The sequence below is a fragment of the Salvia splendens genome, chromosome 18 (genome assembly GCF_004379255.2).
Source record: "Salvia splendens isolate huo1 chromosome 18, SspV2, whole genome shotgun sequence".
NCBI classification, from domain to species: domain Eukaryota; kingdom Viridiplantae; phylum Streptophyta; class Magnoliopsida; order Lamiales; family Lamiaceae; genus Salvia; species Salvia splendens.
The window spans coordinates 19,990,583-20,013,969 of NC_056049.1; the positions used below are offsets into that span (position 1 = coordinate 19,990,583).

Here is a 23,387-nt window from a genome sequence, read left to right on the forward strand (position 1 = left end):
ATTCGCAATGGCGGACGTCAACACGGAATTCTCACGGATGTGCCGTAATTCCGTGGCGGACGTTCGCCATTGTGCATACCGGGTGCGGATACGGAATTCCGAGGAGGACGTCGCAGGTCCGTGGAGTTTAGCGGAATTCCGCGCGGAATTCCGTCCTGACGTCCGCCATTGCATGGACTGTCACAGAATTCCGCACTGAATTCCTGTGTGTTGCATTAAATGTTTTTTTTATTTTCTATAAATACATCCCGTTGAACTTCACTTCATTCACACAACTTGTTTTAACGAGTATCTCTCTCTCTAAATACATTTCTTTCGAATCATCAATGGAGCACCACGATAGTGATTCTTCTCCCGCCTCGAGCGATTCACCGGCGCCGCATTTTCCCATCTGCAGGCGTACGCAATTTTCCTAGTCGATGTCCCAAATTCCGGGGATGCTGCCCCAATCTCAAATGCCATCGGACATGATGCCGGGGTACTACAACATGTACCCACAGTGGTATGGGATGATGCCCCAGATGCCGGAGGTGATGCCCCAGATGCCGGGGATATGCCCCAGATGCAGGGGATGATGATGCCCGGGATGATGCAAGGATCGTCTGGCGCTTTGGGGGGAGTAGGCCGGGGGTCCCCCAATCGCCGGTGGACAACGTCTATCGGCCCTTTATGGACTTACTATCGACGGACAACCCGATGAGTTCTCCTCTCGAGACTCAGTTCACTGGCATCGACACGTTCTCGTTGGAGGAGTTGGGCTTTCTCCGATCCGAGAGAATCCGCCGGCGACAGAGAGGAGGGGAGGACAGGAAGAGGGAGGGGCAGGGGACGGGGCGTCCCGGTGTACGCTGCTGAAGTGGGGGAGGGTCCAGCGGGACCAAGAGGACCATCTGGAGCTCGGACGAGTGCGTCGCGCTGGCGAAGGCGTGGATCAATGTGGTTGAGGATCCATACGTCGGGGCGAACCAGCACATCGACCGGATGTGGTGGCGCATTAGCCAGAGCTACCTCCAGTTCAAACCGCCAACGGGGAAGCTCCACAACTCAGAGCAATGCCGGAAACAGTGAGATCGGTTGAAGAAGTCGTTCAGCCGATTGTCGGCATTTACACAAACAACCTCCGCTCGGCAACCAGCGGCTTGTCCGCCGAGGATGTGAAGCTGCTGTCTCACCAGCAGTTCCCCGACTCCGAAAAGGGCTTCGGAGAATTCAAATATTGGGAGGTGTATCTCGCGGTGCAAGATTCACCCAAGTTCACTGCGGGTGTGGAATCCGGCTGGCCGAAGCGGACGAGGATCAGTGCATCCGGAGAGCACAACAACAGTGTTGGTTCCGCTGAACTCCCCCTCCCCCGCCGATGCAGAGTTCCCCACTCCCACATCTTCGGCCCGCTGCCGTCGCCCGATTGGGCAAAGGTCCGCGGCGCGTTTGTCGAGGGGAAGTCCCAGCGGATCCACCGAGGCCCAATCGGCATCACCCACCCAAAACGATCCGGATCCCGAGAACCCCTCCTATGCCCGCATCGCCGCACATGACGCATTGTTACATGAGATGCAGGAATGGCGCCAAGCGACCGACCCCCACTACAAGCGGAAGCTTAGACCCCTCCTCAACAGTATGCGCCGTGACTTGAGGTTCGACGCGATGTCGGATAGCGAAGGCGAGGGGGGCGGCGACGGGGACGGCGAGGGAACCGACGACGGGGAATAAAAAATAATGTACTTTTTTTAATCAAGTATGTTTTTTTAAAACAAAGTGGTTGAATTTTCTCTGTATTCGTGTCGAACTTTTTAATCCCATACATTGTTTAATTCCGGAAAGTGTTTAATTTGTTAATTTAGAATTCCCCAGGGAATTCCACCACTGTGCAGTGGAAATTCCGTATGACGTGGCAGAGCAGTGGAAAGTCCTTATGACGTGGCAGGAGGTGTTTTTGGGAATTCCGCGGGGAATTCCGTCGGGACATCCGCACCACTGCGGATGCCCTTAGTCATGCAGTGCCACGGGTGCAACTTTATTGCCCCGTCACGAATCTCTCGTGAAAAATGTTGTGTCAACTGCCACGTGTCGTAGTATTAATTCAATATTATTGGACATAAAAATGTGTATGTAAAATAGCGAAAATCGTGGATCTTTTATAGCATTCACAATATGGTGGACGTCCTAATAGCCTAGCACACATACATCCCAAAAACATCTTCTGTCACGTCACAAGGACATCTCACTGCACTGCACTGCCACGCTATAAGGACATCTCACTACACAATAATAGCCTAGAACAATAGTAACCAATAAATAAAAAGTATTGAATAATGGGGACGTCCGTCCGCTCGTCCGTCACAAGACCGCAATAGCGGACGTCCACACGGAAAAGGGCACGGACGTCCGCCTTTTACGACGGACGACCTCTCGTCCGCCCCGGATGTCCGTTAACCAATAGGCGGACATCCGCGACGGACGAGCCGCTAGACGGACATGCTAGACGGTCGCATGTCCATCTAGACGTCTGCTATTATGGATTCTCTAAATTGCTTATTTATCCTTATTAATAAAAATAAGTAATGATGTATTGGGAAAAGTAAAACATATATCACTCCGTCCTATTAAATACTCCCTCCGTCCTATTAAATACTTCATTCGTCCCATAAAAATATGTGCACTTTCTATTTTTATCTGTCCTACAAAAATATCTGTATTCCATTTTTTGAAAGTTATATCAATTTCACTATCCACTAACACTACTTTGATTATCATTCGCCTCATTTCTCTTACTTTACCATACCATTCTCCTCATCTCTCTTACTTTACCAATTTTTTCTTAATTCCCGTGTCATATCCATTGCCTATATTTATAGGACGAAAGGAGTATGAAATATTTGGTTTTCGACACCGGAGTTTATGTAGTATTGTTTTGTTAGTTAATGAAGAGAGAGTAAAGTAATAGAGAAGAAAAAATAGTCTGGTTTTCATTTTTAGAAACGTTTCATTTTTAATGAAACAACCCAAAAAGATAAACGTTTCATTTCTAATGGGACAGAGGAAATATTTACTATCCATTGAAGTCCATCAATGAGTGCAATTTCCTATTTTATGACAGGAGGGATTTGGAGTTCAAATTTAATTGTTCCTCTCAGCTAAGTCAAACAAAAAACACTTTTTTACTTGTTTTATACTAATAAAGATATATAGGTATGTTAATTATAATATTGGCATTAAAGTTATCCAAAATAGGTACATTGATACATGAAGTTTCTGTAGAATCTGTACAATACCCAAAAAAGAAAACAACTGTTTATACAATATGAATTCACATCTGCTAAAAACCACAGTGACATTCCTTGAATTTCTTAATCTAGCCATTGAGCTGCTGTGTTTAGAGCCAATCTACATGCTTGCTTGAGCCCTTGGGATTCTTCTTAGGACTTTGATATCGATTATTCTCGTATCGGGCTTTAACAATGAGAGAGTAAAGGAACTCAGCCTCCGCTGATGTATCATATGGCATGTTGAGGATGCTGCAAGATATATCATTGATCCCATTAAAGAATGACTATTTTTTCATAAGGAAGAATAATTCAGGTAAAGCCATATAGGCAATATATACCTGGCAAGAAGCTCCTCCAGAATAATTCTCTGTGATGGAGTGACATAATGCATACAACTCCTTGGACACTGACCGACTGCACGTTGAACTTTATAGTCTCCAGCATGCCCTAACAAACAAATTCTATCAGCATAAATCTCACGGGATCTTAGTCCTTCCCCCACAGATAGATCACACTCAAATTTAGAATAATATGATAGTTCCATTCCGTAGTTGCCTTTCCTTTCCTACTCAATCACATTCTCTCGTCTGTGAATAAAGTTCGACCAAGAGTGTTATACTGGTCCAAAAGTAAAGGTGGCAAACCAACCTTGAGATGTTGCGCGTGCAGTCCCTGTTTCTGAAGAAAATCTAAAAGCATGTGGGGCTGTACTTGCACATGAATATGGACAACCTGCATATTTTGAAATGAGAGTGAAATTAAGGAACCAATTCCTCGTTGCTAAATAATCTCATATGGATTGTTTTGTTAACAAGGACATTGTTATGAGGATTCACTGTATAAGTGACATTTTCCAAAAATCATATGCATTGCAGTCCTTTCTTTCTTTCCTCAATATAAATTGGATCAATAAGAAAGAATCAAAGAGTTTTTACCTTTTCCCATGCAAAGAACCTCATTGATAAAGACATCATACGCCTCACACTCCGGTTGGTCAAATGGATCCATACATTCCCTGCACGTGGGAAGTGTTGGATGGATCGAACGAGAATAAGAAATTATGGCATACTCCATTCTTTTCAAACTATGGATACGGGATGTGTCACAATATCATACACTAGAGAGGATGGTAAACTGAAGACTCTTGTTCCTATAGTGTATAACAAAGTCACAGTATCACCTAATGATCTAATCTAATGCACAAGAAGGAGAAGCATTACAGTGTGCCCTTTACCTTTCAATAATTTCTGATTTGCTGTAGTTGGATAAAATCTGTTTGACATAGCAAATTATGTTGGTTAGAAGCGAATGCCACAATTGCAGCAGAAGGCCTAAAAACTGAATAGTAGGAACTGAAAATTGCAGACTCCAATTTTGTCATCAAAGAAAGCACAAGTGTAGGTGTATATTAATGTACAGAACAGCTCAAGACATAAATGGAAATCCTCACATTGATTATTTTACAAGAGCCATTTCAATCCAATAATTGACCTAAATATGCATCGTCAATTTTATTCTCAAATCAATCAGATACTACGAAATCATCTGCATAAACTCAAACGATGAAAATACGAAACAAAATACTAATCAATGACCTCGTATGCTTGAATCACAAGGCGAATCATCGCATCCGATGCTTGAGAATCTCCCATCACATCCGGATGAAACTGCTTCACCTGCAATTTTCACATCAACGAATGAAAAAGAAAATCGAGAAAAGGCACAAAATAGCCGAACCTCATACCTCAATAACAAAAGCAAATCACGGAGATGGAGAAAAAGAGGAGATGATTACTTTGACTCGAAAAGCAGCTTTGATTTGTGCGGAGGAGCACTGAGGGGTGAGTCCGAGCACGCCGTAGGCCCGAGAAAGGGTGAGCGGCTCATCATCATTCGCATCGGCAATTTTGCCGCCATTATAACTGCAGCGCAGTCGAGATGAAGAAGAAGGAGAGAGTTTGAGGCGATAGTGGCGGGCGTTAGAGTAGTTGAAAGCAGAGAAGGAAGAGAGTTGTGAGAAAGAAACTGGATTCCGATTGCAGACGGAAATTGCTTCCATAACCAAACCACAAATTTCAGTTGCACAGAACGAATGGTCATCACCATTTTTCTAGTAGAAATTTTTTTCTTTATATATATTTTTAACTCATGTGTTTGACTTTGCAAATAACGAATGAAATAAATACTCCGTATTATAAATAAATTGCGTACGTAGCAAATTTTTTTTAAAAAAAACATTGTTTAAATTTGAAAGTGTCGAGAAATTTGGGATGAGCTTAGTGCATATATAAAATTTTTACTCGAGTTTTACAATTTAAATCTTACTCCGTACAATAGAAAGTATTATTCCATTTCTTATTAAATGAGACATTTCTTTTTGACATGAGTATAAGAAAAATAAGTTTGGTTAGTTAAATGAAAATAATAAAGCAAGATAGATAAAAAAAATAAAGGGAAAAAGTAAGAGATAATACAAATTATTATGGATGATAAACATAATATTAAAAAAATCTTTACTATAATTAGCCCATAAATATTGATTAAAATATTTTGGATATTTTGGATATTTAAAGTTAAAAGTTGAAAAATGATATTAAGATCATCTTCCAAAACCATTTTAACTCCCTCATTTATCATATAAACCAAAAAACATTTCACTTTCCCACTTAATTATATTTTGCCTAAGTAAATGCATAAACGAAACACATTTTAATATGAAATTGCCTATTATTAAGATGTATAAATTTATAAACTAATACAGTTATAAATAAATTCGTACGGAGAAGTATAAATTTTCATTTAGAATAGCATTCTTGTAAATATCTCAAAAATTGCTCTTTTATATACTCCCCCGTCCACGAAAAATAAGACATATTTGAATGACACGAGTTTTAATATGAAATTGGTAAAGTAAGAGAGAAGGAAAAAATGTAAGATAGGAGTAGTGTTAGTAGAATGTGAGATCCATATTATTAGTAGGAGAGAAGAGAAAAAAGTAAGAGATAAATTTTTGAAAACTTTCCTTTTTTTAAATATGCTCTATTTTTCGTGGACAATAAAAAATGACAAATGTGCTCTATTTTTTGTGGACGGAGGGAGTATGTGTATTGTATAAACAGATATTGCACCATATACTATTAGTACCAAAACATGCATTTTAAATAAGATCTAAACATCTACTACTAATACGGAGTATTTAACAATGAAGCTTTAAGGTTGCTATTTATTACTCCATTTGTTTTTTAAAAATAGAAATTTTCTATTTAAATTTTTTTGTTTAAATATATTTTCTTTCTATATCTGTTTTATTTTATTAATTTTTTACACTAAAATTAATGCCATTTCAAAAGTTGTTATTTTATGAAAAATGGAGATAATAATAGTGTAAATTAAAATAGTAGCACAAAATCAATCCTCCATTTTTCATTAAAAAAAACCTTTTTAATAAATCAATTCTTTCTCTATCCTTCATGAATTTGATAAGCTGTAATCATTCGGAATTCATATCTGCGACGAATTACCCTTCAATTCTTCTATAGATTCTCTCTAGATTTTCAGATATACATCTGTATGTGATAACGTATTCACACACTGGCATGCGTGGTTCCATTGAAGGTATGTGAAACGTGAACATTAGCCTAGGCTTACAAATCGCCTAATCAATCATTTTGATTGTTCGCAATTTCTTTTTTTTTTTTTGGGGGGGGGGGGATTGTGAATCGAAGTCTGTTTCTCCAACATTACTGATCTGTTTATTGCATGAAACTTCTAATTTTTGTGTAATTTATTTGCAATTCAACTGAATTTGCTAACGACCTAACATAATTGCATCCCTAATTTTCTCTTTCGCCAGGGATTGTGGAACTCTAAGGATGCTGAGCTCTTGAGATTTATTAAAAAATTGTAGTTATACATATTGATATACGTATAATCTGGAGCATTTGTGGTGTGGTAGAGGGGATTGATACAATGCGATTGTTTCCGATTTCTACGAGCTCAGATAGTTTACCCAGGGAGCAGAAAAACTCGAATATAAGTCTGGCGCCGCTTTACCTAAATGTTTATGATCTCACTCCTATAAACAACTACCTGTATTGGGTTGGATGTGGGGTTTTTCATTCCGGCATAGAAGGTATAATCAACCAAGCCTCATTTTTTTGTTATTTGCTTAATGACTGTGCAGCTCATCATGTCTCTGTGTTTGCATTGGTCTACATACTTTGTAACGCGGTAATTCTCTAATTGGTTAATCTGCTATCAATAGGAAACAATGTTAACTTAGCCAAAACAGTAGCGGCATAGTTTTCCCATGGATTGGGACATTTATCCAAAGATTTATTCATCTCCTGTGAAAGCTAAGTGGTAATGATATGATACCTTGCGTTTCCTGTTTTAGTTGGGCACTGACAATAGAAAATGAACATTCACTGCTAGACTAGGTCAAATGCTTGTATTTTATATTTTTAAGTAATTTTTGCTGATGTTAATTGATAGATACCGTCGCTCTATTCTTTACAACACCTTAAATATATGATAGGCTTATAGATGAAGCTTGTATCTAATGATTTGACCTGACTGCTAACTGAGAGTGTTCTCATGTTTTGGTTTTCCAATTGCATGTTAGGAGGTTCTGATTTCTAAAGGACTCCCTTTTAGGTTTTTAACTTTTTAGCTTTATGTTGTGTGTTTGGAGATATATCAGCAGAATTTACTTAAACTCATTCTATATAGGCCACAGTAGGCTTGATTTCATTGCAATAGAAGAACAAAATATATTCCAGATTAAATGAGCATTGTTTGATATGATCAAAGCAGTTTCGCTTGCTGCAAGTACGCGTCAAGATAATGTTTCTATCTGGTGGTAATGCATCTGATAGAATATGGTTCAAGCTTTATCTGCATGTATTTTGTTATCATTATTCATGAAGAGAAGTGAGCCGGCATTGTGCAATAGGATAGGATTCTTCACAACCTTGGAAATTCCAACAATTTGTATGCCAAAGCATCCTAATTACTCCCCCCGTCCCCCAATATGTGTCCCACTTTGACCCTGCATGAGTTTTAAGAAATGTAAAAGAAAGTGGGTTGAAAAAGTTAATGGTATGTGGGTCCTACTTTTGTATATTAGTTTTATAATAAAATGTGAGTGAAATTGAGTTAGTGGAATGTGAGGTCCATTACTAAAATGAGTAAAAGTGAAGTGGGACAATTAATAAGAGACGAACCAAAATGAAAAACTGGGACACATAATGGGGGACGGAGGGAGTAGTTGAAAATGTCACTTCAACTCCTAGACTTACTATTATCTCCTATCTTATCTCCAGTGGCTAGTGACCATGAATAGATTTGAATTCTAAGCGGCGTTTCCTGTCTCCTGGACCTTTGTGTTGATAAATAACAACGAAAGTTCTCTGGTATCAGTGCGGTTTACTAGAGAAGGCATGAGCCATGGCATGAGGGGAGTTTAAATATAATTTCAGAAAGCAGAGTTTATCTGTAAACTTTCCACATGTGCACTGCATTGTAGTTACGAAGATGAGATAGTAGGCTATAGGAGTGAACAAAGACATGGTAATTTTTTGTGCTTTACCTATGCAGTATGCACTAAAGAATTTCAGCTTCTTGTTCTGTAAATTGAAAGAAAGCTCTGTGTCCTTCTTAGAACCTTAAGATAAGACACCCATTTTACTTGCATTTCTTCCAACTTTCTCCTTATTATTAGAATGACATGAAATTGAAACAAAGGCAGTATGATATTTAATCATCCACGATTCTTGTTTGTACCCTCAAAAACATATAAGCCATGAATTATTTCCTTTAATGTGATTTAAGATAGTTGCTTCATCATCAGGGTGGGATAATTAGTTCACTTGTTTCATTTAGAGTGAATTAGATACAAATAGGTCAATGTATTATCAGTATTATAAAACCTTTTAAAATTCAAATTCATGCCTGATCAGGTATTATTTAACTTTCGATGAAAGGGAAGGATTTTGTACTTTGAATGAACAACATGTTTTATGAGATAGAGACTTCAAATCCATTAATCTTCATCCTCATGAATTCCTTTATTTTTATCAGAGAACATGTCCAAGTCAATATTTGCTTCCCTCTTAATATCTTAGTTATCTTATGGCTTGGTTTATGAAAGCATAAAATGGAATGTGGATTGTGTCGTCAAAGATCTATTGACATCCGCATTTACCCGTTGTTCAAGGGTTACATGGCCAAAAATATTTCTAATTATCTTAGCCTACTACATACGTAGTCAATAGCAAGTAAGGGTTGATCCGCACAAGGATCAAAGTATAATCTCTTTCTCTGGTAATCAGACCATATAAAGGAATGACACTCGGTAAGACATGCAAAAGAACTACATGGGAAAGCAATAATGGTGGTTTCATTATACGCTCAAACTATTCACTAATCATCTAAGTGATCCTTACCTCTACAGTCTACTCTCTATGTTTAACAGTGTTAATAAAATAAGAGTATAATCTTTCAATTAGCTAATTAAATTGCAACATCAATAATTTAACCAATCAACCAACTGAATAAATCTTGTTTCCTTTTTTTTCGTATGTATACAAAGAGTTCATAATAACCAGGAGTCATATATGACATAGGCAAAATAATAGAATAGGGCCGTAAGAGGTTATCTTGAATGAATTTAGCGCTCATGCCAATGATAATACTGTCCGCCTTTTTTTATTTTGAACTGGATGGGACATGTCATTTGTATGACTTCTTGAACTGTTAGTTTTGTCATTTTTATGTGATATTCTCTTAGATAATTTCTCTTCCGGATGTAATTAATTGCCTTCAGTTATATTTTTTCTCAATTTTATAAAATAGCACATGGCCTGGAATATGGATTTGGAGCTCATGAGTACCCAACAAGTGGAGTGTTTGAGGTTGAACCCAGAGGTTGCCCTGGTTTTCTCTTTAGACGTGCAATCCATGTGGGAAGCACTGACATGTCTCGTTCAGAATTTAGGTCATTTATGGAACATCTCTCCAATGACTATCATGGTGATACATACAATCTAATTTCTAAGAATTGCAATCATTTCACTGATGAAGTTTGTCAGCGAATCACTGGAAAATCTATACCTGGGTGGGTTAATCGATTGGCGCGAATGGGTAAGAGTTAAATACGATTGCATGTAATAAGCTTTTGATCTTAAGCAACCCAATTAAGTTTCTTTTAAGCCAAACACCTTTATATTTTACTTTCAAATGCTGTATACACCTCTCCTGCGTCCCTCTCTTACATCATATTGTCTAATTTCAGGCTCTTTCTGCAACTGTCTGCTGCCAGAAAGTATCCAGGCTACTCAAGTGGCAAATCTTCCTGATGTTGAAATGTGTTCAGGCAAGTTTTATAAGATTCCACTAGATGATATAAATAAGCTTTATCACGCAGTTCATCATTTATTGGTAATGAGATTCAAATGTCTGAAAATCCTGGGCTACTCCCATTCTGCGGGAATGAAAATAAATAAACAGCATTAGTAATTACTCCATTAATTAGGATATATAGACAAATCCTGCATCTCCAGCTCGTTATTAATCATGATTAATCATGAAACACTAACACCAGACTATATCTGATTTCTTGAATTATATCTGTTGTTCAAGCATTCATTAAAGAAATGTTACTTTTCATATCTTTGATAGCTTCTAAATCCTTTCTCGAATTAGTGATGAACAACCTAGCTAAAAGGTAGTCGTTTTTAGGCATGTATATTATATTTGGTAATTGGTAACAATTTATGTTTGGCTGATTAGATCCTTTAAGAGATGCTGTCCATGGCCCTTTGCGTGTTCGAATATTGTGATTCAATACAGGTTGTAGAGGATAAGTCTTTTTCCACATCTTTAATGACAGGGTCAAAGTAAAGAGTCAAAGCCCTTAACATGGTTTTCCGAACAGTTGATATACTACAAGCTGATTATTATTATCAAAGTTAATTAAACTGGATTGACATGTTATATAGCTGTCAAATAGACTTGTCGTTGCTGCGGCTTTTTGAATATATGTGATTTGATTAGATCAACTGCGGCTCTTTTGTGGATCAGACTGAATTTCCCTAATAACTATTTGCATACATTGAATTTTATAAGCAGAAGATGGTGGCGACAATGGTGCAACAGGAGATAGCGAAGAGGAGGAAATAGACCACCATCTGCTTACCACAGCAAACAGCGAGATAGCATTTTTGAAAGACAAACCAGTGAGGCTAGCAAAAGATATTCTTTGATTTTGATTTCTCTTGCCCTGCATTTTCTTAGTTGTCCTGTTTGTACAATTAGTGTGTAAATCTCCATTGTATTTTGTTATACATGATAATGTCAAAACAACTTTTTTGTTTTGTGCGTCTGTTATTTGCGTGATAGCCAGAAAGAAGCTTGGCTATCTATCGTCGAGAATGTATGGCTTATTCCCGCTTTGGACCGGAGATTCCGTCTTCTTGCCTACGATTTTGATGTGGTCTATTATTTTGTATCTCTACTAGAAAGAGAGGAAATACAACTATTTCTCTGAATGACAGAAGGCCCTTTTTGCATTCTCCTTCAATTCGAGTTATACATATTGTTTTTAAAATGTTACTTGTTACGCAGATTGATTTGCTCACTCGAACATGTTTCTGTTATTCTTCTCTGTAAATGCCTCTGCTATTTAGTCAGATTCATTAGCTGAATGATTATGTGAAACGTATTCTTATTTTCTTGAGAGTGAGATCAAGTTGAAAATATTGCGTAATAATCTATTTATCCCGTTCCCGTTGTAGTTGAGTCATGTTGCATTTTGGGTCGTTACACTCTAGCTGAGTCATTTACCTTTTTGGTAAAAAATATCAAACTCAGTTCATTCTCTCCTACTTTATTTTTTCTACTATTTACTTTTTGCTATATTATGGAGTATTTTATTCTCTTTTTAGAGTTGCTTTTGCTAACCAACTCCACTATTATGTGAAGGTAAATCCTCTTGTAATTATCAAAGAACGACGAGACTAACAGAGGATCAGCTATCTTAACTAGATGCATGTTGTTTCATGATAACTAATAATCTCATTTTTCTAAAATTTTAAATGAAAGTGATAGGTTTGACATTTGTTTTGTATCCAAGATTTCTAACGGTTATTCTTCTCAAACTCATTATGGAAATTGATTTCTCTCTTCTAAAACAATTCAAAATTTTAAATTTCACAAGAACTCTTTGAATTTAATATTACTATATTTTTACAAAGAATATATCAAATTAAATGTAATACTTATAATGTAATTTTATTTGATATAATCGTGGAGTTAGATTCGATTTTGGGTAATTTGTTGTTTTTGAGGTTATGTAGTAAATTACTTAAAAGAACGAATTTACTGAAAACTGATTATTTTTGTTTGATCACTTGATGCATTCAAAACTACCGATTTTGGCCAAATTTGACTGTATTATTATGTTGGTGTTTGTTTCCAGTTTTATCTGCCCTTAAAAAATTTAACTAATCATTAGTTGAATGGATATTTTATTATATTAGTAAGATGTTAAAGTTTTTTTATTTGCAACAAAATGCTCAACCAAATCTTCAATACCTACTCTACATTTATGTTTATATATTATATGTGTAATTTTGTCCAGAGGAATATTAATTTTGGTCTATCAAATCTTTAACCTTTTGGTTAAAGATAAAATGGCCTACCATGCACTATACGATTCCAACTATTTTTTTCTCTTTCTCTCTTACTTTATCAATTACTATATATTAAAAAAATCCATATCAATCCTAAATGACCTATTTTTATGGGACAGAGAAAATATTATGATATTGATCATGTAAGGAGATAAAATTAATAAATGAAAGGGATATAAGGATATGATGAGATGAGAAGAGAAAAGATAAAGAATTTATTATCGCAATTAACTGCGTTATGCTTAGTTAATTACGTATGGGAAATGCATGGGAACTTGCTGAGACGGCGTGGGAAATTGCAATTAATTAAAATATTGAAAGTATGGGAAGTACAGAGATTGCGCGGTGGCCTTGGTATAGCTGGTTTTAAGTCAAATATGTGAATCACAATGTTTAATAATAATGTTTATATTTCAATAGCAGTACCCGTCCCCATTTTATAGGTTTGTTTTTGGGATATTGGGCATGTATAATCTACACTAAAAAAAAAAATTAGTATTTCCAATTAACTTTGAAATTGACCTCTAATATCACCAACTTTCTTGAATTATGGTTTTTTCCCTACTCGACCCAAATTAAAAATTTCCCGACAGAACAATATCCACACCGGCAGCCGTCAAATCTACTTGGGCTATCGAAAAATATTAAAGGAAACGACATCGTTTCCAACTCTAATTTCAAACTTAAAAAAAAGAATAGCACATAATTATTCTAATCAGATAGGGGCAATGGGAGATATCAAAATACACACTACACACATTACATACACACCATACACAAAATACACATATTCCACACTACACATAATACACACACAGCACGCACTATACACAAAATACACACACTATGCATACAATACACAAAATACACATTGCACACACACTATTCACAAACTGAAATTTCAAATTTGGTTCGATTTTCAGTTTTCGGTTTGGTTCAGTTAGAACTTTTGGCAAATTTCAGTTTTTCGATTCGATTAGGTTCGGATTGAATTTTTTATAAAAAAAATCCAAAAATCGGATGCTTGAAATGTATGTAATGTGTAAAATGTGTGTAGTATGTGAAATGCATGAAGTGTGTGAAGTGTGTGTGAAATGTGTGTAGTGCTTGAATTGTGTGAAATGTGTATAGTGTAGTATAGTGTGTGAAGTGTGCGTAGTGTGTCAAAATGTGTGTTGTGTTTGTTGTGGATATAAAGTGAAACTATCTAATTTTATACCAACTATTTGGAATTCCCATTTTTCACTTTTGATATGAAATTCAAATTGTGAAATTAATTGCTAATCCAAATATTTTTGTAGTACCAAACATTGGATTTAGAATTGAAGACTTCAATTTTAATTCCAAGCATCTAATTCTATAATACCAAACGAAGCCCTAATTGCAAAATTTAGAATATTTTATTTATTTGCAAAGATTCAAAAATTTCTCTAATGAAAAAAATATAAGAAATGCAAAAATATCTCAGTGTATGTGTTTGAGATAAAATATGTGATGGATCTATCTAGTTTGAAGAGTAACTGGCCGTGACCAATGTGGTCATAATCGAGGACGTTGGCCCTAAATGGGATTGATTGTCATGGATTTAATGTGCCACATCGATTATAAGAACAACTGGTGTGGATTTTAAAGAATAAATGATATCTTTCTCCTAATAAAATACTCTCTCCATTCCGTAGTAGTAGAGTCATTTTGTCATTTTGGTACGTTGCATAGTAGTGTAGTCATTTCTTTTTTTTTATAAAAGTCAAGACTGTCTTCTCATTCACTTTACTATCTCTTACTCCCTCCGTCCCCAAAGAATATACATTTTGTGTTCGACCAGTTTGACTAGCTTTAGGCTTTCAAGATTAATCTAAATTTATAGTTTCTTCTTGCTACCACTTAAATGGTTAATTTATGTTTAATAGGAGTAGTTAAAAATGTTATTTCTATTTGATTTAATAAGCATAATATATTATTCAGTTCAGATTGTCCCTCACAAAATGCTGAAACAGGGTAACAAATAATATTTCACGAGTAAAAGTTGATCCATGTGATAAAATAAAATAAAATAAATCTTGAAATGCGCACAATGCAAATAAAATATTGTGAAATTGAGAAGGTAAGGAGATAAAATAAATTCATGAAAGGATAAACGGATTTTGCAGAGAAAGAGATTTGATAAGATGAGATAAAGATTGTCAGAATTTATTATTCGCAAGTAGGATTAATTAATTGTGCGGTATATCAATAAATATCACAGCTGTTTCATAAGTTAAACTAATTGAGGTAATAAAGTTTAGAACACATTTTTACATTAGCTGTACTTTTTAATTTTATCCTCTTCGTTCATTTACTTTTGCATTAAGCCAACTCCCACCTCATTCTGTATATTTGTATTCGTCGCCAAAGATTGAATAAGATTTATCAAGTCACTTGCATAAAATAATGTTGTTTGTCGAGGGATGAAATAGTACTATGTACCACTATTAATAGATTGAATAAGATTTCTCAAGTCACTTGCATAAAATAATGTTGTTTGTCGACTGATGAAATAGTATTATGTACCACTATTAATAGATTGAATAAGATTTCTCAAGTCACTTGCATAAAATAATGTTGTTTGTCGACGGATGAAATAGTACTATGTACCACTATTAATAGATTGAATAAGATTTCTCAAGTCACTTGCATAAAATAATGTTGTTTGTCGACTGATGAAATAGTATTATGTACCACTATTAATAGATTGAATAAGATTTCTCAAGTCACTTGCATAAAATAATGTTGTTTGTCGACGGATGAAATAGTACTATGTACCACTATTAATAGATTGAATAAGATTTCTCAAGTCACTTGCATAAAATAATGTTGTTTGTCGACTGATGAAATAGTATTATGTACCACTATTAATAGATTGAATAAGATTTCTCAAGTCACTTGCATAAAATAATGTTGTTTGTCGACGGATGAAATAGTACTATGTACCACTATTAATTAAATAGTTCATCCGTCTACAAATATTGTCTCACTTTGATCTGACACAGGTTTAAAAATGTAATAAAAAGTGAGTTGAAAAAATTAGTGTAATGTGAGTCTTACTTTTATATACTCCCTCCGTCCCACGATAATTGTCACTCTTTTCCATTTCGGTCCGTCCCACAATAATTATCACACTTTATTTTTACCATAAATGGTAAGTAGGTCCCACATTCCACTAACTCACTTCACTCACATTTTTTCTCAATACGGGTTTAAAGAGATGTTAAGAAAAGTGAGTAGAAAAAATTTGGAGGAATATGAGTCTCATTTGTATATATATTACTCCCTCAGTCCACCATTAATTGTCACACTTTTAATCGGAACATGTTTTAGGAAATGTTATGGAAAGTGAGTAGAAAAAATTAGTGAAATAATATGAATCATACTTTTACATATTAGTTTTATAAAATTTGATTCAGAATGATTTATTAGAAAGTGAAGTCCATTACCAAAAAAGTCGTAAAAAGTAAGTGTAACAATTAATGGCACACTGCCATTACCAAAAAAGTCGTAAAAAGTAAGTCGTAAAAGAGAAATTGTTGACAAGTAAATGGAGGGAGTGGTTTTAAAAAAAATGGTGAGTGGAACGAGTTAGTGAAATGTGGGCCTTACCGCCAATTTTAAGGTAAAAATAAACCTAAACTCCTATTTGTAGATGGACTAAAATAGAAAAGTGACTCACATTAGCAGACAAATGAGTATGAAACAACAATGTTTTGACGTCCAAATTCTTGCATTCGATGTTAGAAGATACATAGTACTCCCTACGTCCGCCATTAGGAGTCCAGGTCACTTTTGCGCACTAATTTTATAAAAATAATAATAAATAGTTAAAGTGGAGAAATGGTAAAGTAAGAGAGAGGATAATGTTTAGAAGATTATTCTAAACATTATCCTCTCTCTTACTTTACCATTTCTCCACTTTAACTAATTATTATCATTTTTACAAAATGAGCGCGCAAAAGTGACCGGGACTCCTAATTGCGGACAGAGGGAGTAACTAGTAAGATAAAATATGTCATAGATCTATCTAGTTTGAAGAGTAACTGGTCGTGACCAATGTGGTCATAATCGAGGACGTTGGCCCTAAAGGGGATTGATTGTTAAGGATTTAATGTGCCACATCGATTATAAGAACAACTGGTGTGGATTTTAAAGACTAAATGATCTCTTTCTTCTAACAAAATACTCTCTCCATTCCGTAGTAGTAGAGTCATTTTGTCATTTTGATACGTTCCATAGTATTGGAGTCTTTTCTTTTTTGAGTGAACTGCACCAAAGGGCCCTACTTGGTTGAAGTATGCATTTTGGATGTTGCTGAATTTAGGGTATCAACGAGGATTTTACAATTGTTGGTTGATTTTTTTTGTTGTATGGTTACTGTCGGACATCTGAAAAAGTATTTTGCAATTCTTGGTCGATTTCAGCTGGAATTTTAAGTGTGGAAAATTTTGCGCCTACTTGGTTGAAGTATGCATTTGGGCGGAAGAATGATTTTAGTTTTTGTGCAATGTGCTAGGTTCTATCTGCTATATTTCGGCGAAATTGCATTGCTGATTTGAATTTTGTACTGTCGAATTGAATTCAGGTCGTTACGCAATGTCTTCTTCTTCTTCTCAATCGTTTGGCTCAAGCTTCAATTGGAATTGGCCTCGTCCCGAAATTGTGAAGTGTAATCACGATCTTGAGGCTGAGCTCGTGACATCTAGGACGGCTGCTAACCCGGGTAGACGTTACTATCGCTGCCCTATATGGAAGGTTAAAACCATGTATTTTGATCGTGTTGTCCATTAATTTTGTTGGCATAAATATTAATGAGAAATTATTATGCAGGACGATGACTGCAAGTTTTTTCGATGGTTTGATGCGAGTCTATCCCCAAGTCAAGACAGTTATTTTCAGAGAGTGAAACTTGAGCGAGACCAATTCGAAGCTGAACTTCGTAGCAAATCTCTACTCGAAGGTGTGCTGCACGAGAAATTGCGCTTGAAAACCGTGGAGTTTGAAGACTTGAAGCTAAAACTGGGTATGAAAACTGAAGAGTGTGACGCATTAGCGGTGAAAATTGGTCAGATGGAAACAACTCTCCGACGCTTAAAAATCACAATCTTGTTGTTATGTATTGTAATTTTTCTACTGTTATAACAATGCTATGTAGTGTTCGCTCCGTCGTTCATTTCTGATCCTGGTCGACTACGCTTTGCTTTGTTGTTTTTCATTTATGTCTGAAATCACGCATGAGGTTACACAACTATGACTGAAATCACAAACCATGTACACAAATGAATACTACCCGACTATGACTGAAATCACAAATGCCTGATGTTGATTGAATGAAAGCGTTTTGTTTTTATCTATGCCTGAAAACACGAATGAAGTTACTCAAATATGATTGAAATAACAAACCGACGAAGTACGCTATCCACAAAAATACCACCAAAATTTTTCATTTATGTCTGAAATCACGCATGAGGTTACACAACTATGACTGAAATCACAAACCATTTACACAAATGAATACTACCCGACTATGACTGAAATCACAAACGCCTGATGTTGATTGAATGAAAGCGTTTTGTTTTTATCTATGCCTGAAAAAACGAATGAAGTTACTGAAATATGATTGAAATCACAAACCGACGAAGTACGCTATCCACAAAAATACCACCAAAATTTTTCCTGATATTTTTCCACCGAACTATACTTCAACCAAAATACTAGTCTGTTACAAAATAGTCTGTACCATACAAAACATACATATCATATCATCATCACTGCCACAAATTGTTCACACATCCCAAACAAACACAACGTTTTAAGATTAAGTAAAGGCCATCAATCTTGATCACCGCGGCGGTCGCATCTCTGAGGCTGAGTCCTTTTCCGAGTGCTTGGTCTCAGATTCGAAACATTAGGCTGCAACAATTAATAGTGTAGTAAGTATACATGCTTAAGCACTGTGTACAATTACATAATATAGTTGCATATGCTTATTGCATAGTACCTCTTGGCGTTGGGGATTGTTTGACGATTCAGGTAAAGTACTGTCGCCATGTTCACGCGAAGTCTCCCCAACCTGAGAACGGGCATCTGTCCGAGGATCATTGCTGCATGTCCTCCTATTATGACCTTCTTGACCGCACTGACGACATTTCATCATGAAGGTGCGACGCAATGACTCACCTCCATCTGCATGAAGACGAATCTGGGGCTCCTCACATCTCAGTTTCTTCGGCCTGCCACGCTGTCGCTTTGACCTCGGGGGCGCCAATTCCACTGAACCATCCGCAGTACTCTTCGGCCAACTGGCTACCCCATTGATGGGGTAGAGGACATTCTCGTACAGCATGATCATTGTTGACTTCAAATAATATCGGGAAACGAATCGCGTCACGTCGTCGCCATTCTTGTTGATTGTTGCGATAGCATGCGTGCACGGGATTCCGGTTAGCTGCCACAATCTGCAGGAACAAGTCAAATCGCGCATGTTGACAACATATTGGCCAGACGGCCCAGACACTTGGTACGAAGACTGTCCGTTCCATGTAGCCCTCCACAATGAAGCCCTCGTGTACCACTTATCAACAAGCTCCTTGATAACAGGAGGGACTGCGTGATCGTAGCTTTTGATCCACTGGTCTCTGATCTGAATTCTTTCCATTTGACTTGTTCGAATGTCCTCCAACATGCTGATAATTGCTTTCTCTCGAGCCAATGCAATCTTCGAATTGAATGTCTCACAGATGTTGTTCATGATCACATCACAACAGGTGTGTGGAGAGAAAAATGCCTTGACCCACTTTTCTTTGGGAGCTACTCCAGAAAGCCACTGGTGTGCACTGGGATACTCGGTCTGCAAAGCATCCATCAAAGCCACGTACTGTTCGACGGTGGTACTCGAGGCAATCTCCCACAACCGGTCTTTGAAATCTTCACCAACAAATCTCTTCTTGAAATTGTTGTATATGTGCTGAACACAAAAGCGATGCTCGCTCTGTGGGAATTCCTCAGCAAGCAACTTTGCAAGGCCCTGATGCAACACAACAAAATATTACTACAAAATCACAGTTCAACACATAATATATTAATCAAATCCAGGGTACTTCCGACTGCACTTGATGTTGAGGTTCGGCTGAAAAATCCAGGGCCGGTTTGTACTCATTATCGTCAACATGTTGAACATCTTCACTATGAGAAGATTTTCCCATCTGCTTTAACATAAAATCACAAATTAACACCATGCATACAATCATAAATCACAACTCTATTACAAAAGGTGTGCACTAACCTCTGCCACGCTATCAACAAGGTCTACAATTGCTTCGTTTTCATGATGCCCAATCTGAACAAAGGATGAATCACATATGAATACCAAACAATAAATAACAAATCACAAACATATACCACAGTGGTGTACTAACCTCTGCATGGTCTATAACTGCTTCAACCTCAACCTCAACCTCAGGTTGTATACCGTGTTCAACCTCAACTCCACATTCGCATGCATGGACATCTCCTTGTCCAACAACACCAACGACTGCTTCGTTCTCTTCAACATCCACCACAATAGCTTCTGCTTGCTCTGCACTACATGATGCAAATGCATCCATCAAATTGTTACGGGCAGCCTCCTCTTCCCTCTTCCATTCGCGACGTTTGTCTTCTAAACTTTTGGTCAAATACTCTTCAAACTCAACATCCCTAGGGTACCACTCAAGCAACAATAATGGTGCCGATGGTTTCCTCTGCTCCTCGTGCTGTTGTTTCTTCTTTTTCGGTTTACTCTTCGGCACAATTGGGTTCGGTTCGTCAAGTTCTTCAATGACCACAGTGGGTTTTTTACTAGCATTCACAAATTTTAGCAACTCTTCCGCTTCTTCCTTTCGCTTCTTCAGCAAGGCGGCCGCATGTGTTATCTCCACAACATAAATGTGAACTAGCTTTGTGGTAGTAGCCGCGACTTCAAGAAAAGAACCCAAATGTACATCGTCAGTTATGGGCAGCAATGGGCCTCCTATTTCCACGCCCCTACAACCATCACTGTACGTTGAATGAACGTAATAGAACTCACATATGAGTTGCCTATTGTAACCCAACCGCAATACCATGCTGGAAAGATCTACGAGCTCGAACTAACGAATCCAACAATAGTCAAAGAATGTCAATTGCCCCCCAACATACTTCTTCTGTCCATTGATTTCGAAGATTGACCCTCCGTGATGAAAACCGACGGAAAACATCCCGTGATGGTCCCCTGTTAGAGTTTGTATAGAGTTAGCAAACATCCAAATTTAAACCAAACTTATTTCACATATAAAGTCCTACAACACAGTCAAAACAATTTCACAAAACAACCAATTTTCGGAGCCCTAAATCACAATCAAAAACCTTGCTAGGAATTTTAAATTTGAACGTACTATATTCTTCTTCCGGATAGAAGAAGTCAAGCAGAGGATCGCGAATGCTCCACGTTTCTGGGTCTACGTCGATTATCTCCGGCCATCGACCCCTTCTACTGTGTCTAGGTGATGCCGGAGGTGATTGTGACAAAGACGATGGCGATGGCGTTGCCGGCTTCTTTTTGCGCCTTGAAGAACTACGAGCGGAGGACGCTCCAGCGGCACTTCGTCTCCGTTTTGAAGGCATTGATGAAAAGGATGAAAATGGCGTGCAAGGCAGAGGCGATAGGCAGAGGCTAATTATTTTGGCGAAATGGCAAAATGATGAAGTGAAAGTGGAATTGGAGGGAAAAAATATAGAGTTGAACCGGCTAAATGTTTTGTAAAGGCAAAATTTGTGAAATTTCAATGCAGGTCCGAAAACTATTTTCACGCGTGTGAAAATATTAGGGGACAACACGCATGATATCCTGTCACATCTATTGCAATTCGATGTCCCGTCAACAGTGCTGCAGCTGACACAGCAGTGACGGCCATGCAAAAGCCCGATTTTACCCTTACAGGCCCTGAGGGTCTAATGGTCCGAAAAAACACGATTTGTGATTATATGTTTTGTCAGATCCCTGTGGTGGTATTTTTAAAAGTTATGGGTCTCTGATGTTACAAGGCGAAAAGTTAGGGCCCTTTGGTGCAGTTCACTCTTCTTTTTTTGTAAAAGTCAACACTGTCTTCTCATTCACTTTACTATCTCTTACTCCTTCCGTCCCCAAAGAATATACATTTTGGGTTCGAAGTTTGACTAGCTTTAGGCATTCAAGATTAATCTAAATTTATAGTTTCTTCTTGCTACCACTTAAATGGTTAATTTATGTTTAATAGGAGTAGTTAAAAATGTTATTTCTATTTGATTTAATAAGCATAATATATTATTCAGTTCAGATTGTCCCTCACAAAATGCTGAAACAGGGTAACAAATAATATTTCACGAGTAAAAGTTGATCCATGTGATAAAATAAAATAAAATAAATCTTGAAATGCGCACAATGCAAATAAAATATTGTGAAATTGAGCATGTAAGGAGATAAAATAAATTCATGAAAGGATAAACGGATTTTGCAGAGAAAGAAATTTGATAAGATGAGATAAAGATTGTCAGAATTTATTATTCGCAAGTAGGATTAATTAATTGTGCGGTATATCAATAAATATCACAGCTGTTTCATAAGTTAAACTAACTGAGGTAATAATAATTATCTATTTTTTTAAAAAACTTTATAGTAGATCTCATATTCAATTAATTTATTCTCATTTATATTTTCTTATAATACTGATACATATTCATGTTTCACTAATATTTTCAATTTATCTTTCTTTATATTTCTTAAAATTCGTGTTGGATCAGACTGATATATATATTAGAAATATATATTAGAAGTCGAATGGAATAGTAAAATAACAATAATAATAATACCACTATTATTACTACTTCATCCCCGTTATATAGGTTTATTTTTCTTTCAAGAAACCTAATTGCAAAATTTAGGAATATTTTATAGTAGTCCTATAGTATTTATTTGCAAATGTCAAAAAGTGCAAATTTTCAAAAATATGTATGTGTTGTAAACTACTCCCTCCATATTTTAAAAATAACAACTCTTTCTATTTCAGTCCATTTCCTTAAAAATAGCTACTTTCAAACTTTCTATTTTAGGAAATCTTTACACCCCTATATATTAATTTATTTACCTTTTATACCACTAATAACATTAGTTTTTATTTTCTTCTCTTTTACTTTACCATTTTTTTTTCTCTCTTACTTTATCAAATTGTGCATTAAAACTCGTGCCGTTTCAAATGTCTATTTTTAAAAAACGGAGGGAGTTTATAATTACTATACCTAATTATTACTGCCATATTTCGATCCTATTTGTATATTGGGTAATTGTTTAAGATTACACCTTTTTTGTTAGGAGTACTTGTTTTGCACATAGATAATTAAATCAAAT

At 36.5% G+C, this 23,387-nt stretch overlaps 2 protein-coding genes across 2 annotated transcripts; one reads left to right on the forward strand and one right to left on the reverse strand.

Moving 5' to 3' along the window:
* Positions 1 to 3,190: 3,190 nt before the first annotated feature.
* LOC121775911 lies at positions 3,191 to 5,379 on the reverse strand. The gene is made up of 7 exons (XM_042172998.1): positions 5,062 to 5,379; positions 4,862 to 4,942; positions 4,501 to 4,538; positions 4,202 to 4,281; positions 3,915 to 3,998; positions 3,605 to 3,713; positions 3,191 to 3,515 (listed from the first exon to the last, which is right to left on the reverse strand). Exons 1-7 carry the CDS (start codon positions 5,323 to 5,325, stop codon positions 3,374 to 3,376), a joined length of 798 nt encoding a protein of 265 aa, XP_042028932.1. The 5' UTR covers positions 5,326 to 5,379; the 3' UTR covers positions 3,191 to 3,373.
* A 1,311-nt stretch (positions 5,380 to 6,690) lies between these two features.
* LOC121776210 (deSI-like protein At4g17486) lies at positions 6,691 to 11,847 on the forward strand. Its single transcript, XM_042173367.1, has 5 exons — positions 6,691 to 6,881; positions 7,120 to 7,398; positions 10,122 to 10,409; positions 10,561 to 10,641; positions 11,397 to 11,847. Exons 2-5 carry the CDS (start codon positions 7,236 to 7,238, stop codon positions 11,528 to 11,530), a joined length of 666 nt encoding a protein of 221 aa, XP_042029301.1. The 5' UTR covers positions 6,691 to 6,881; positions 7,120 to 7,235; the 3' UTR covers positions 11,531 to 11,847.
* Positions 11,848 to 23,387: the final 11,540 nt, after the last annotated feature.

Excerpts from the sequence above, each read along its gene's own strand:
- LOC121775911 (XM_042172998.1), bottom strand. The coding sequence starts at position 5,325 with ATGGAAGCAATTTCCGTCTGCAATCGGAATCCAGTTTCTTTCTCACAA. Across the intron at positions 4,943-5,061 it reads AAGCTGCTTTTCGAGTCAAA|GTGAAGCAGTTTCATCCGGA; the intron begins GTAATCATCTCC and ends TGAAAATTGCAG. Across the intron at positions 3,516-3,604 it reads CTGGAGGAGCTTCTTGCCAG|CATCCTCAACATGCCATATG; the intron begins GTATATATTGCC and ends TATATCTTGCAG.
- LOC121776210 (XM_042173367.1), top strand. The coding sequence starts at position 7,236 with ATGCGATTGTTTCCGATTTCTACGAGCTCAGATAGTTTACCCAGGGAG. Across the intron at positions 7,399-10,121 it reads TTTTCATTCCGGCATAGAAG|CACATGGCCTGGAATATGGA; the intron begins GTATAATCAACC and ends TTTATAAAATAG. Across the intron at positions 10,410-10,560 it reads TAATCGATTGGCGCGAATGG|GCTCTTTCTGCAACTGTCTG; the intron begins GTAAGAGTTAAA and ends GTCTAATTTCAG.